This window comes from Protomyctophum bolini (assembly GCF_963924005.1).
Source record: "Protomyctophum bolini genome assembly, chromosome: 4".
NCBI classification, from domain to species: domain Eukaryota; kingdom Metazoa; phylum Chordata; class Actinopteri; order Myctophiformes; family Myctophidae; genus Protomyctophum; species Protomyctophum bolini.
The window spans coordinates 19378884-19394762 of record NC_137865.1 but is presented as its reverse complement, the minus strand read 5'-3'; the positions used below and the strand labels follow the sequence as shown (position 1 = coordinate 19394762).

Here is a 15879-nt window from a genome sequence, read left to right as displayed (position 1 = left end):
TGTAACCTACATTGTCTAAGTGACAGTTTTCATATTGTAAATATGATCGCTAACGTGGTTTAGCGACTAGTACTTTGACAGCTCATCCATCGTAGCTTGTTTACAAGTCAAACGGACTTCCTGTGCAGAAACTGCCTCATCAAAATAGAGCCACTTGTATTGATTAGTCAACTCTAGTTTTATTTCTAAGTCTACTTACAGGACGTTAACATCTCATTTGAGTGCCTGTCAGCATTCTCTAAATCCCTGTCTCTCAACTGGTGCGTAAATGATAATTTTGTAAAAAATAAAAAGGGGGGGGAACGAAAAATGAACTAGTAGTGTCCATGTAGCTAGCTACTTTTGCCATGTAGCTTATAGTGTAGCTTGCTACAATCCCCCGGAGGATAGCTTCCGTTGTAGTTGAGCTATATTAAATAGAGAGTAACTGGTAGTGTAGCTTACTACATTTTCCAAGTAGCTAACAGTAAGACATTATAAGAGTGAGCTCCACCATTCATAATGGTCATGGGCAGCAGTCTTTCTTCCACAGTGTGTGCCATGGCGTACCATTGTACCACAGGAGCGCCACCCCGCCCTTTCCTGTATGTATCGGGGCCTGGCATCCATCCTGGGCTGGTGTAGGCGTCAGTGCCCCCCTGCCCCTAAGGCAGAGCTCCACCCTGGGCTGGTGTGGGCGTCGGTGCCCCCCTGCCCTGAGGCAGAGCTCAGTACTATATTTGGAAATAAAAGTTTCCATGAGCTATGAGAGGGAACAGGACCATTTGTTTGTTATTTAGACCTGCTTTTTGAGTGGGTGGATGGGTGTGTTTAGGGGGAGAGAGAGAGAGAGACATGATGATTATATGCTTATGCCATAATGTAAGGAAGTCATCTTGCACAACGGGAACAACCCATATGACCTCCGTTGTGCATGTCTGTGACTGCAAATTATTATTTTTACCGTGTGCACAAGTGGGTAGACGGGTTTTGTGGTCGAGTCAGTCTTTCTCCAATTCTCCCACGCAATCCCAACAGGAGCGGAGAGCCCTGGCCCCTGATCCTGTGGTCAGTCTAGCCTCTCCCCCCCCCCCCCCCCCCTGTACACGGTCAGTTATGTGGACTCTTTACATTCCTCAGGATTTGTAATGTCTGCTTCCTAAGACCCTAACACCACTTTTCCTTTTCCACCAGCCCTGGCCTGGCCTGACAAGTGACAATGCCCAATTATTCTTTGCATTAGGGGGGCAAAGATGAATGGAACTAATCGATTTAACCCATTTAGGCCTGACCTCGAAATTTAAAAAAAACGTCTAAATCCCCAGGCTTCTGGTCTGTAGAATGTAAAATGAGAGCACTGTTTACCTATATGCTGTTTACACTGTTGCTACACTTAAAAATATAAAATAACATGTGAACCTGTGACATGTGACCTGTGAACCATGTGAACATGTCATATTCATAGCTAGTATGTAAGTATTTGGTATACAAATTGAGGTATGGCATTTTCTTATCACGCAGACCCAAAAAGTAAAAAGATAAGTGGTAATTTAACGGTAATTCAAATTTTACCTGTAATTTTATAATGGACTATTTACTTTTGTTAGTGGGCATGGCCTTTGGGCAAGTAGAACATGACCTGCCTCTGAGACCTTAAGTGTCAACCCCTGCGATACCCCTTCCCAGTTTTGTAACTCAGTCGGCCTCCATGCTCAGGTGGCTTAATTAGTTGGCTAATAGCCGCCCTGCTCCCATCTCTGAGGTGTCTGCTGGCTTGCTAGCATGACTGGCGTTGTGTTTGTTGACTCCCCAGCCTGACCTTTTACTAACTATGACCCCTCTGTCGCTGGGCCCAGAGGGCTTTTTGGCCTTCAGTTACACCGCTCGGCTTATCTGGGTCAGCTTCCCCGGAAATGTTTGACCAGCGGACGGACCGGGTCAAGCGACAGGGGGATCGGTGTCGCGTTACTCCCGAGACTGCAGGGAATTTGGCCCCGATCAGGAAATGAAAGGCCCGGGGGCAGTGGGTTCACTAAGTCCACTGGAATGAAAATATGCAAGCAATGATGGCTTGACGTTTACATGTGCGGTCGATCCAGTACACCAGGGGGCAGGCTTGAGGCCAGTGTAATACAGACACCAGTCATTCAGAAATCTGGGTTTGTCCAGAGTGGTGAAACAGTCAGGATGTGGGCAGTGTGTCATCAATGTCATCATCATCAGGTCTGATGATGATGACAAAGGTGTCTACACCTCTGTCTTGTCTTAATGGATGCTGTAGATGAATCATGATTTTCAGGAAATGCTTTTCCTGATATGTAACCAGCTTTTTGTCCCAACTGACCGTGAACATTTTTGGAAAAACATTCACTGAACGTTGAATCAAATGATGAGCCCAGTTCGTAGTTGTGAAATATCCTGTTCTGCACTCACCGTCACTTCCAACACGGATCACGTTGCAAAAAATGTGCATGTGATGTCTTCATGAGATGGGGGGGGGGGGGAATAACTTGTATTCTAATTCCAATGTAGTTCTTTACTCACAAGCTCTTGTTTAAATATGTACGAAACACACTTAACAACTCCGAAACTGGGATCACCTATTTTTGGCATCTCGTTGTTGGCAAAAGCTAACGGCCCGGCGATTTATGTGTGAAATGTGCAGCATGTGACATCATGTAACATTAACCCCTTCCTTGTCCCTCTCTGCAGAATATACTACTGGTACGACGAGAGGGGGAAGAAGACGAAGTGCACTGCTCCTCAATACGTCGACTTTGTCATGAGTCTTTGTCAAAAACTGGTCACAGACGATGACATCTTCCCTACAAAATACGGTAATTTGTTTTCTTTTTTTCTTTTGTTCCAGGCTTTCAGCGGCTTTAAATCAAAGTCCTCAACTCTGAAAATGTACCCATGTTCTTATTTACACTTTAAAGGGTTACATTTGCGCTCAGGATTTCCAGCTGTGCTTCAGTATTGGAGAAGGTGATAGGTTTACTTACACTTTATTACTTAAAAGGATCCCTGGCTAATGAGACAAATAAGCCTTAAGACATTTTACTTGCCCTCTACAACTAAACTAAAATATAAAAATAAAAACAACTTAAATATTTTATTTATTTCATAAAAAGAGAATCTTTCAGTCAATAGGAACTGCTCCTGTCGCAAGTTGATGATGTCATGTGTGTTCCAGCCCTATGGAATATATGGAATGTATGTGCTAATATAAAGTAAATATTGCTTTGATGCTTATAAAACAACTCAGTACTTCATAAGGATAATATATTAGCATGTGCATTCAATAGGGCTGACCACACACGGACATATGACATTATCAACTTGCGACAGGAGCAGTCCCTTTTCAGTGAAAGATTTTTTATTTTTTATGAAAAATAAAATATTTAAGGTGGTTTTATTTTTTTATTTTAGTTAGTAGAGGGTATAATATTTGAAGGCTTTTTTGTCTTATTAGTCAGGGGTCCTGTAAGGGGAACCTGTACTATATAATGCGATATGGACATTACTTTTGCATTACATGTATCAAAATACAGTCTTTAAATCTTGAATTCTAAATGATACAGATGTTTGTCAACACAATATATGGTGCTGCAGGGCCCTCTGCTGGTGCACTTGTTGAACAGCAGGGCAGTGTGCTGCTGCATGACATACCAACATTGTTCTTACAATTGGTCATCGACAGGCCAGCTATTTGATTTCAATAAAGTCTGGTTTACATGTAGTCGTGTGACACGATGCACAGGGATGATGACAGTCATCTTTTTGTTAAAACAAAAGTTTTTTGTCTTCTCTTTAAGGTCAAAGCTATATATTCCGTTAGTAATCATTGCTATACTTATAGGCTTATTCAGTATCAGAGATGTCCTCGTCTCTCCAGCTCTTTAATAAAAAAGAAAGTACATTTTCAGTTGGGTTGCCAAATTCAGAGAGAGTACATATTTATCAGCTTAAAATTGCTAGTGTTCCAGTTTTGTCTGCTCATTTCTTTGTGTCACCACTTCCCATTTCACCTGTTAATCCTGCATGAGTTCTCTCTCCTGATTTGATCAAATTGGTATCACAAGTTGAAAATACATTTCTGTACTACTAAAGACCTGGAGAGACATGGAAACTTCAATAGCAATGAGTATGATCAGAATAGAGTGCTTGCTACATTTATTTTAACAAAACAATATCACTTACTCTATGTTTAATCAGTGTAGCACATACCACATATAATGCAGCATGACAGCGAGTCACAGATTCAATTATTGAGCCTCAATAAAGTCTAAATAAATCTAAACCCCTAGCATCGATAGCACTTTCCATAGTATTTGCCCTAGCCTCGACCATACAGGCATATGCAAAGGCTCAACTTATTTAACTTAGACAGCATTTTATCATGTAGACTTAGATGGCAGTTTATGTAGATTTATAGAATTTTATGTAAATATAGTGTATATGCATAGTTTATTTTTATAAATATTCCATGATTACGTTTACGCTTACGTATGATTAATGATAACTACTTTGTATGTACTGTATATGACGTACAGCAGGGGTGCCCATTACGTCGACCGCGGTCGATCGCAAGCGCTGCGCAGGTAGACCGCATGGCCCTGTCATGAAAAATATATATATATCCTCGCCTCGGGCAGGCGGCGGCGCGGCGGCGGCTTTAAAACCCCCCACAATGCAGTGCCTTGTTTTCAAGTGTGGGGAACGTCGGTTCTGTTCTGTTGTTAAACAAACAAATTAAAAGGATATCTATCCATCATTGTTCATATAGGAAGATGCGCGCAGCAAAGAAGCCTAAAACCTATCACTTCCATGAGTGGGAAGAAGATTATTTTTTCACGATGTCACATTCCAAGTCCAACTGCGTTTGCCTTACTCGAGCCCATCGCTACATTCATGTGCTTCCCATTCAGAAGCTGATGTTGATTCCATTGCCTCGAAAATAGCAACACTTTTTAACATGAACTCTTCTGCGTTGGAGAATGAGTTCATGGCACTGCAGGCTGACTGTAGTTAAAGTTAAAGTTGCGCGCCCGCGATGGAGAGTTTTGGAAATTACTCGTGGAGGAAAAGTATCCAAAATCAGGACTTGTGCAGCCTCGCTCACAGCGTTATTTGGCTCCACATATTTATGTGAATCAGCGTTTTCCCACATGAAGTTAACAGACGATCATTTGGAGTAACAATGTGGGGTAACTGAAAAGGTAAATAAATAGAATTGATTTTGAAACAGTCCAAATGCCTTAATGTTATTTATTTTGAGTATTTTAAGCAATGGGATAATATTTTTTTGGTTGGTAGATCACCTTGAGCTGGCAATTTTAAAAGTAGACCTCAAGTCAAAAAAGTGTGGGCACCCCTGACGTACAGTATTGCCATGCTTTTTGTTCTTGCTTAATGTAAATCACTGGATTAACCCATTCTGGGCGGGGACCCCTTTTGGTGTTAGCATTATGTTATGCTTTAGCTATTGAAAAATAGCAGATCTACAAGCTTATAGCGCGCCACCGAGTGGCGCGCTACGAGCTTGTAGATCTGTTATTTTTGAAAAATCGAAGAACGACTGACATGGAAACATAGCTTTTTCAGAAAACTGTCAGGATGTCTGCTAAATGCCTAAATTGTAACCCCGTGTCTCTTGTGCCTCTCTCTCACCAGGCAAGGAGTTCCCCAACTCGTTCGAGTCCTTGGTGAAGAAGATCTGCCGGTACCTGTTCCACGTGCTGGCTCACCTCTACTGGGCGCACTTTAAAGAGACGGTGGCACTGGACCTGCAGGGTCACCTGAACACTCTGTATGCACATTTCATCGTTTTCGTAAGGGAATTCAACCTGGTCGACCCCAAGGAGACCTGCATCATGGACGACCTGTCTGAAATCCTCTGCGCCCCCGTCCCGCCCCAGCCCCCCGCCCCAGCCCCCGCTGATGACCCCTCGGCCCCCTCTCCCTCCTCACAAAACCACGTGACGGAGAGATGAGCAGGACCCAGCGGTGAGACCGCCACGCCCGGGGTGGTGATAGAAGATTAAGATAGACGGAGAGAGGAAAATTGCAGCCTGCCCCCCCCTGACCCTTTCCTAGGCACCAACGGCGCCAGCAGGACTTAGAGACCTTCCACTACCCTTATATTTCGCTACGACACCAACCAGCCAGACGGACGGAGGGATAGAAGGAGGGGGGGGGGGGAGGATTTATCGAGGGGGTGGGGTGGCGGGGAGGGGTTTGTCACGCCAGCAGGAATTGGCGTGAGTGTTTCCTCCCAAGGGGCAAATCCCTCCCATCTTCTCTGCAATTTAAACTAGGAACAAAAAAATGTGTTTGATTTTTTTTGTTTTTCTCTCCGATGTTATGGAGTTATATTTAGTTTAATTTCTGTTTTTATTTTTATTTTTTCGCTCGGTGGAGGACGTGAGGTGTGACCATTTGCCCATCCCCCCTCCCCTCCCCCCCGTTATCTGCTTGTCATACAGTGTAGGATGCGGGGGGCGGGGCTTTGCTTTGCTTAAACATGCTATTGTACAGTGTTGTTGAAACGTGTGGAGAAAGGTATCTCTGTTAATCCTACAGTCCTCTACGCTACAACCTCCCCCCTCCCCCTAGTGGCTGGGGGGGTCCAGACTATAGGGTGGATGGCCACTACGCTGGCCAGTAGGGAGCCATGTTACTGCCTGGCGGGGCGATACTAGCCAATCACTGGTTTAGGTTGAGTATCTGGTGGGGATGTTTAATAAAAGCGCTTCCTACTCAGGACCTGAAAGAATATTGTCACTGCTGCCAGAGAGAAGTTAACTCTCTCTCTCTTGCTCTCTCTTGCTCTCTCTCTCCCTTTCGCTCTGTCCCTCGCTGTCCTCTCTCCACAAGGCCGATCTCATTCATTCCTCCATATTACAGATGTTTGATCTTGTATAACTGTAGTCACATAATCATCCGCTGTATCCCGTTCCTAACAGCCCTGTCATAGAAACCTACATATGGGGGGGGGGGGGGGGTCGGTCGGTCGGTAAAGACACAGCGTGGCAAATGCCACACAAAGGATTGAGAGACAGAAGAAGATATAAAGATTGTATATTAGATATTTAATCTGGTCAGAGGGAACTGCTATTAACGAGACTGAAGCCCATATCTGGCCCTACTAGTGAAGGTTGGTGGACACCTCTTCTCCAGACGTCAGAGCTTGTTTGCCGGGTTACAGCGTGGCAGAAGCCTCCCCTTCCCTTCCTGTCCCCTCCCCTTTCTCCAGTAGCACAGGAGAAGGACAAAGACATTTCTCAATGTCTGCATGCCCACAGTGAGGAGGTGGTGACAGGTGGGGAGAATGTGGGGGAGAATTTGGGGGCATTTTCTTTCCTTCTGCCTTGCTGTTTGCAAATTGCTGAAATTCAGTGGTGGACAAAGTACTCACCCACCCCCACCCCAAGTACTTGAGTAAAAATATAGATGCTCCTGGTAAAATATTGCTCCATTTCAAGTGAGACTTGCTCTGTCAGATTTGTACTTTGAGTTAAGTACTGGAGTACTTGCTTTAAAAAAGTACAAACTAATTTTGATGATAGTGAAAATAGCAGATCTACAAGCTCACTACAGCGCATCACAACATGTGAGATTGTAGATCAGTTGTTTTCACTATATTTGAAATATGGCTTAAGTGGTTAATTCATAATGTACTTTTATTTCATTCCTAGAAATGTAGTGGAGTCAAAAGTACATGGTCTTTGCAATGCAGTGGAGTGAAACTTGGAAGTATCCATAAATACACCCAAGTAAAGTTCTGATACTCAAAAAGCTTACTTAAGTACAGTACTAGAGTAATTGTACTTTGTTACTGTCCACAACTGCTGAAGGCAAGACATGTCATCAATATTCCCAGCGCAACATTTAGATATATTTTTTTGTCCCTTTAATATTTTGTTTCTCTTTTTCTTTTCTTTTTTTTATTATCAAAGAGGAAATTAGTTCATAAATATCATTACACATGTATAGAAAATGCACAATGTCTGCTTGGACTTCACTGTACAAAGAATCGCAAGCGGGTTCCGTCAGACATAGCCTCTGTATCGAAAGGAGGATTGGGTTTATGATTATCCTTTTTATTTTATTTATTTTATTTTTGTTTTCTTGTTTGCAGGGTTCTTCAGTTCTGGCTTTCATTTTTATGTATTTTAATTATTAACTAAGTTAAAAGCAATTTAATATTTTAAGCTCTGCGGATTATAATCTAATAAAAGACAGAAATGCCTCTTTGTCTCTGTGTCTTAGTTTTTTTCTTTATACTTTCATGACAAACTTCTAATGCACAAAATAGATACCGGTATGAATCTATTTTTCTGTGTGTGTGTGTGTGTGTGTGTGTGTGTGTGTGTGTGTGTGATCCAATACAGTGTTAAAATGATAAAATGACAATGATATTCATAGTTGTTGTATGTTTTCGGACTGTCGGGTTTGTTAGGAAACACCCATGTGATCCTGGCAGCCGCACCTGTGTTCTGGACTGGTCCTCTTGATTGATCAATCAACAGGACCAGAACACACACTCGTTACTTTTCTTCCAGTTTATTATACTCATCGTCAGATCTTCTTCTTGGTACAGACTACTACAGAGCGCCCCCTTGTGACTGTGGATAAACGTGTTCTTCTATGATGATGGATTTAATTCAGGGATCAAATAATGAATGCATGCATTTCTTTATGCCTACCACTCGCTGACCAGTGTTCAGAGCGCAGATGCTTCTATAGTTTTAGCCTGTATAGTTAGGTTGTCGTTAGGCATTCCGCATTTTAGATAACAAGATTTAACTTAAACCTTGAAATCTCAAATCATTAAAAGTTCTTCCTATCGAGTTCAGAATCATTAACAGTGGTCTGGGTCTCCCGTCTCCTATGGGCTATAATATAGTCTTTAAGTGTGAGAGATCCTTGGTTTGATTCCACTCAGTAGTGGAAGAATTACTCATTTTTTTTAAATGAGTTTAGTAAAAGAACCAAATATTATTGCACTATTTTACAAAAAATATTTTTTTACGAAAATGAGAAACATTAGCAAATTACGGAGTGTTGCGGAGGATGAGAAACATTAGCAAATTGCGGAGTGTTGTGTGTTGAGTGTGTCGTCAAAAATGATGAAAAACGGCGTGCCGTACGATATGGGCTATAGCCCACGGTCCAAAATTTCCGCAATTTCCAATTTCCACAATTTTCAATTTCCGCAATTTTCAATTTCCCCAAATTCCGCAATTTCCGCAATTTTCAATTTCCGCAATTTCCCCAATTTTCGCAATTTCCGCAATTTCCAATTTCCGCAATTTCCAATTTCCTATACCTTGCATGTCCCTCACTCGTGAAAATCCTTGTCTGAGCCCATGGACTATTTTTTAAGCAATAATTAAATTGCCAAAGCACCAAATATAAATGCTGCAACCTGAGAAAAACCTTGTTATTGATGTCAGGTCAGCCATTTTGACAGCAAAGGAAAGGTTTCAAAGTGAACTTCACAGGGAATGTGTTCAGTTGATAGTGAGGGACAAGCATGCATGGCTACTAATACTATAGCTAGATACCACGATAGCTTCGCCCGTGTGTCAAAATAATAAATAATCTACAAATGATCTGCGGCTCGATCGGGGGGGGGGGGGCAGCAGAGGCTCCAGGAGGTAGAGTGGTCGCCTGGGAAACGGTAAGGTTCACAGTTCCATCCCTGTGGGACTCCCCCACTGTCGAGGTGATCCTTGAGCCAGGCACTGGCTCAAGGATCAAATTTCAAATGGGACAATCTGCATACTTGGTCATTTTGAACAGAAAAAAACCTTTTGACAGTCTGACACACACAAAGGTACTGCTCATCCAGGCTTTGTGTTAAGGGATTAAGAGAGCAGATATGCTGCAGCCACAAAAAGAGCCATGTTCAAATTGCCACTTCCTCTCACATTTCCAGGCTGCTGCCTAGAAGTGCTGTGTGAGACTATCTGACACCCTCACCCTGACCCTAGATGGTCCCACTTGGAGCTATGGAAGTGTGATCTTGAATGGTCCATCAACGTTTAACAAGTGAGACCAAACTATGTCTGAATGTGTGCAGAGACACAATTGCCAAGTTAACTAAGGCCATGTTGTTAAATATATAATGATCCCTCCTAAGACATGAGATAATTGGTATAGAGTATTAAAAGAAACACAAAGATGGCTATGTGAAATAATTGCATTTTATCCTGAACTAGCCTGACACGGGGAAGATTTTATCACTGCATTCACACTACAGGACAGAGTTCCAGGTGGTTCCCCCAGTTCTTGACCAAAGAACAGCACGAGCCATCAAGTCCAATCAGTCATAAACGCTTCTACTTAAACCCAGAGGTCTAGACCAAAGGCAGCTGGGAATTGCCTTCCCAGCAGTGCCAGTTTCAGGGATGTTATGGTAGTTAGAATATCATAATTATACTGAGTCTAATATAGCAACTCATAATGTAATAACGGCACATAATGTTATAACAGTTCATAATGTGATAACCTAAATGTAGTAAAGGCCCATAATGTAGGCTAATAAGGTCACAATGTAATACATCACGAGAGCATAACATAATAATGGATTTTTGCATAATGTAATTATGTAATAATGTGTTACATGTAGCCGCTCAATTCACAGTTAATAATGTAATTACGGGTCATATTGTTGAGAAAAGTTTTACATCGTATCAGTATCATGTCAGTATCACAGGCAGTATCATTACTGCCCGGAACTGGGCCTTGATGATCAGGCTTTCAACACTGGGTAGACCACACTTCTGCAGGACCTCAAGATTTGACACCTTGTCCTACCACACTTGATGAGCTTATAGGTTATTAGTTCATAATGAATCGTTATTGTTGAGTTAAAACTCATAAATGGAGCATGGATCTTCTACAAGACACCTCAGACAACTTCTACAGTCTCAACAACTACATCTCCCAGAGTGCATCAGCTGCTAGATGGCTGCTGGTGCTCATTTGCCTGATTGAACACCTGTTAAAGGCTGATGGTGGTGACACTCAAACAAATATCAAACAAGATGGCGGAATAAACAAACCTATAAAGGCTGATACAGACAGCCACAGACACACACGTCCTTGTGTTTATTAATATAAGCCTTTATAACCAACCAAAGGGTGAAATAATGCACGTGCGTGCGTGCGTGAGTGCATGAGTGCGTGTGTGTGTGTGTGTGTGTGTGTGTGTGTGTGTGTGTGTGTGTGTGTGGTGCACACAGCAGTTACAGCAACAGTGGATGATCCAAACACAAATCAATCTGACTAACGGACCTGTTGAACAGGTGACCGGATCCAGTGGGCGGGGCTTTGGATTTAAATAGGAGCGGCCATGTTTTTTCCCAGCATGCTGTTTGGTTTGGGATCCACTTCATGCTGTCTGTGAGCAGAGCTGTTTGTTCCAAGGTAAGAAGCGTTTGTTTGAGAAAGACGGTTTTATCCTTGAGCACTGTTGTTGTTTAGACATTAAGATGATTTATAGGACTGTTTATTGTTTAAACAGAGTATTTATAAGACTGTTGTTTATTGTGACACAAAATGGACAACAATGTCAGCAATGTTTGTCCTTTTATAGGACTCGTTCTTTGGCCTTGGGCCTCGATCACACAAAAAAAACATTTGTCCTGTCTGTTTAATGGCCGCCCCAATGCATTTCCAATGGGAGGCACATGCTTTGACCAAACATTTGTGTTTGATTTTGGGGGGCAATCAAACACAGGCAGAGCCCAGAACATATGCTTATGTGTGACTGAGGCCTTGGGCCTTGATCGCAACAAAAGCATTGTCTTGTCTGTGAAAATGGCTGATCTACAAGCTCACAATGCATTGTGAATGTGATGTGACACATTGTGAGCTTTTAGATCTGCTATTTTCAAAAGGTTTTTTTCTGTTAAAAATGACCAAGTATGCAGATTGTCCCATTTGAAATGTTTAAGTACATTTTGATGCCAAAACCTTTTAACTTTGACTCAAGTTATATAATGTAGATTTTGAAGTTTAGATTTTTTTTTACCAATATCTTAAAGGGACAATTCACTTTAAAAAACTAACTTTTTGTCATTTTATTATCTACTCGGGTTTATGTGAACACTACAGACAGTTTTTAAGTTAAAAAGCTAAAATGAATATTTAAATACTGAATCAAGCAACTTAAAAGCTCTCTGCAGTGTTCACATAAGCCTGAGTAGACGATAAAGTGAAATATCCTTTTAATATTATATGAATTTTACAATGTATGAAATCTGGATAAAGAGTAATGTTGTTTTTATTTATGTCTTGCAGGTTAATCATGTGACCTTGGTGTCATGTGTGACCTTGGATGGGGTCATCAGGAGATGGCTGGTATTGATAATAGAGTGTCTACTCGGCTGAGCTGAAACGTATAACGGTGTCAACGAACGCTCCCTGAGATTACGAGGCGTACGGTGCTCGGGACGTATTGTGCCATACAACCTACGCGGCTCTATTAATACCGGCTATCTTTAACTGAGCGACGGAAGCCCCCCCATGGTATGTACCTGGATTACATGTGGCTGTAGTAGAAACAAGGGCAGTGTCACCATTACATGTCAAGTTGACCATTCATTGTCATACATATGATTTTACATATGTTTGGGTGAAAAACCTTACTGAGGTTTTTATGTGTTTTTAGTATTTCAATGTGTCCATGATTTCATGGACACTTCCTACCCAGACTGCAATTCCCATAATGCTTTGGTGCACTGCTCCTTGTGCATAGGGGAGGGCTGTCTTACTGAGACAACATGTAGTCTAGGGAGGAAGTGAGCCCATTGTCCATGACATCATGGAGCCCATGGACACTTTTGAAATACTACATATCTAAAAACGACGATTACCCACATAAAAAACCCAGGAAAGTGTTTCTTGTCTCCCAAACATCATTAAATAAGCTCTGGTTGCAAAAGGGGTGAAGTCGCCGTTTAATGGGTTGAATCATTAAAGCTGCTATAAGCAATATGTCAAATGTAATTACTTTAAAAAAAATTGGTATTCAGACTGCCAGCAATGGGTAAAACAATATTGTCTCTGACACATCTTGGGGCCACAATCTGCATTCAAAGATGTTCCTAGCTTTGTCATTGGTCGATTTGCCTGTCTACTTCCTGATTGGTCAGTCATTTTGACCGGGTTCTTTTTTTTTCTCTGACCAATGACAAAGCTTCTAGGAATATCTTTGACTGCAGATTGTGGCCCCTAGATGTATCGCAGAGACTAAATCATGTGTGTTTTACTCATTGCTGAATTAAATAAAAATCATTAAAATTGACATTATTGCTTATAGGAGCTTTAATCACAATTTGTGACAATAATAAAGTAAGATATTGGTGACACAGCTTTCAGTGACTGTTATGACTTACAAAATGTCATCCTGTAGGCCGACAACTAAATGGATATATTTTTTTCTTGTCATTTCAGAACGTGAAGCTGACAAGGCGACGTCGGTATTGAAGGTACAGTGCTGTTGCCACTCCTGGGTGCTGTTGGCAGTGAAGGTTAGTAACGAACCTTTTGATTCCTGATGCTTGTGTAAGTGGGCTACATGCTACATGCTACCATACCATAGGTTGTCATTCGCACTGTGTATCGTTTCACGTAATCTGTGTATAATGCCACTCTACATCACATGCCGCAATGTGATTTATGTATTGTTTAACATAATTTACGGGTAAAGCTGTCGCGTCACGTCACATCACATTATGTATGTTCTGTTGTAGTCTTTCTGTGCTGTTTTCTGTGTCGAGTTATTAGAATTTCTATTTCCTTTCTCTTTTAATAAAAAAAAGTATTTTTTTTATTTCTCCTTGCCCATTGCCCTAGTTCTTCACTAGTGGACTGTGTGTACAAAATGTGATTTGGCGTCATGCGACTTATTTCCGGTATCATTATGGTAGCATGTAGCCTGCTTAACACTGTTTACAGCCTTCTATGCTGTAGATCTGTCCAAACTAACAGGAAGAAAATTATGGCAGATTTTCTTCGTTGGTTAGTTTGTTTTGTTTAGTGCTGATATTGAAGGTAAGTGGGCGTAGTTTATTATCTTTTGATGTCGGGCAGAAACCTTGTATCTCCATAGTTCAACCTTTTGTAAATTAATTTCCTTACTTGGTCATGCTACAGTGTCACACACTAAAGTAGCAAATAGCTGATCTACAAGCTCACGATGCAAAGATCATCCATTATTGAATATAACCTATTAGTATCGAACATGCACGGTTTCTACCCCGACCTTTCATCTTCTCTTCTATTCTTTGCTTTAATAAAGTTTTTTCTGGTCAGAGTTTTTAATCGCATTTTGCTTTATTTTTCATAAGTCATTTCTTTCTTTCCTATCTATCACTAGTTCTTCACTAGTGTATGTGGTGCGTGTGTCGGGTCGTGTCTCTCATACAGTTTCTAATCATTTGATTGGAGCTGTATCGTTTCACGTCATTTGCGTTGTGTCATTTGCTGGTAAAGCGCCATCACGTCAGTTCACATCAGATATGAACACAGGCCGGTATGTGATGTGCATTTATGTGATATTTTTATGTGATTATTTCACAAATTGCGGATAGCTCGTTGCACGCCATGCACTCTGTTCATTGCTCTTGTGTTCTAATGTCATCCTCAGTGTTGTATGTATGTTGTGTTCTCATGTTCATAGTGTTGCTGTATTGCTGACAAATACTGGGGTCCAAAGAATGCTTCTGCCATTGCATAATTTGCACCTCGTATAATTTGTCAATCGTCCACAAATGGCATAAATTGTAATGTATATTTAAATGTGGGCAATTCTTTTGAAAACATGTAGATTTTAAAATAGAAATGTGGGACAACTGGCTAGAAAGACTGGCCACAAACCTAAGGCCAACTGCTTGGGCGGAGACCAAGAATCTTTTTGTTTTGTTCATGTTCATAAAGCGCTCCAAGTGCTTTAAGTGAGAAGTCCAGCAGCAAACCTCTAGGTCATAAGAGCATTGTTTGTGCTATATTATCAGATCCAATTTGTGAGTATAAAGCTTCATCTAAGCCCACATCACATATGAACACAGGCCCGGTATGTGATGTGTGTTTATGTCTCGTATCATTTCACATTGGTGAGTAAGGCTTCATCACGTCATCCCCACATCACATGATGAATTTAGGGTTAGGGCTAGGGTTAGGTATGTGATGTGGATTGATGTGATGTATGTCTTTTATAATGTGCGAGTGAAGCTTCATCGTGTCAGTTCACATCACATTATGTGGTGTGTATTGATGTGATTTATTTATGCTGCCATTTGCAGCTAAAACTTAATTCATGCCGGTCAGTAGGCGAGGCATTGACGATGGGCCTATGACCCAAAGGTTTTCTGCTGCACTTTTCACTTTTAGCACTTTGCAGCTCTTTATGAGCACGGAAAAATAAAATATTTTCTTAGTTTATGTCTGAGGAGTTTTCCTTAGTCTTCTTCTCGATTTCAATTGTAAGACATAATCATGGCTATCATTTATAGTCCATTATGATTCAAATTATTATGAATGTGATTGCTTTTGGACCTGTAAATTACAACAAAACAAACTAAGGCACTGGTGTGGTACTACTGGTTTACCAGAATGGGGTTCAACTCCCTGCGGTGCCCTCAATTTGTTGTATTTACATGGTTCATTTTCTGCTCATTGTTGCCTTTTCAGAGATGATAACCCCCAGGTTCTTTACTGCGTTTGTACTCTCTACATTTGGGTTACAAGTCTATTTAGGGACAAGCCCGAAGGTACTCTTGGTTTTCTCTTCTCCTTCCACCAAAAATGGCAGTCCACGGTCACACTCGGCAGTCAGTTGGGGGTTGGGGGTCCATATTAGAAGTCCATGGAACTTTTTTTCAA

At 41.4% G+C, this 15879-nt stretch overlaps 1 protein-coding gene across 4 annotated transcripts in view; it reads left to right on the top strand.

Annotated features, from left to right (window-relative positions):
• mob2a (MOB kinase activator 2a) overlaps positions 1 to 8233 on the top strand; it is a 96604-nt gene extending 88371 nt beyond the window's left edge. For all 4 annotated transcript variants that reach the window (XM_080762535.1, XM_080762534.1, XM_080762532.1 and 1 more), the window contains exons 4-5: positions 2692 to 2816; positions 5656 to 8233. In XM_080762535.1, the coding sequence (XP_080618661.1) occupies positions 2692 to 2816; positions 5656 to 5975 (445 nt within the window). In that variant the 3' untranslated portion in view covers positions 5976 to 8233. The remainder of the gene's footprint in view (positions 1 to 2691; positions 2817 to 5655) is intronic.
• Positions 8234 to 15879: the final 7646 nt, after the last annotated feature.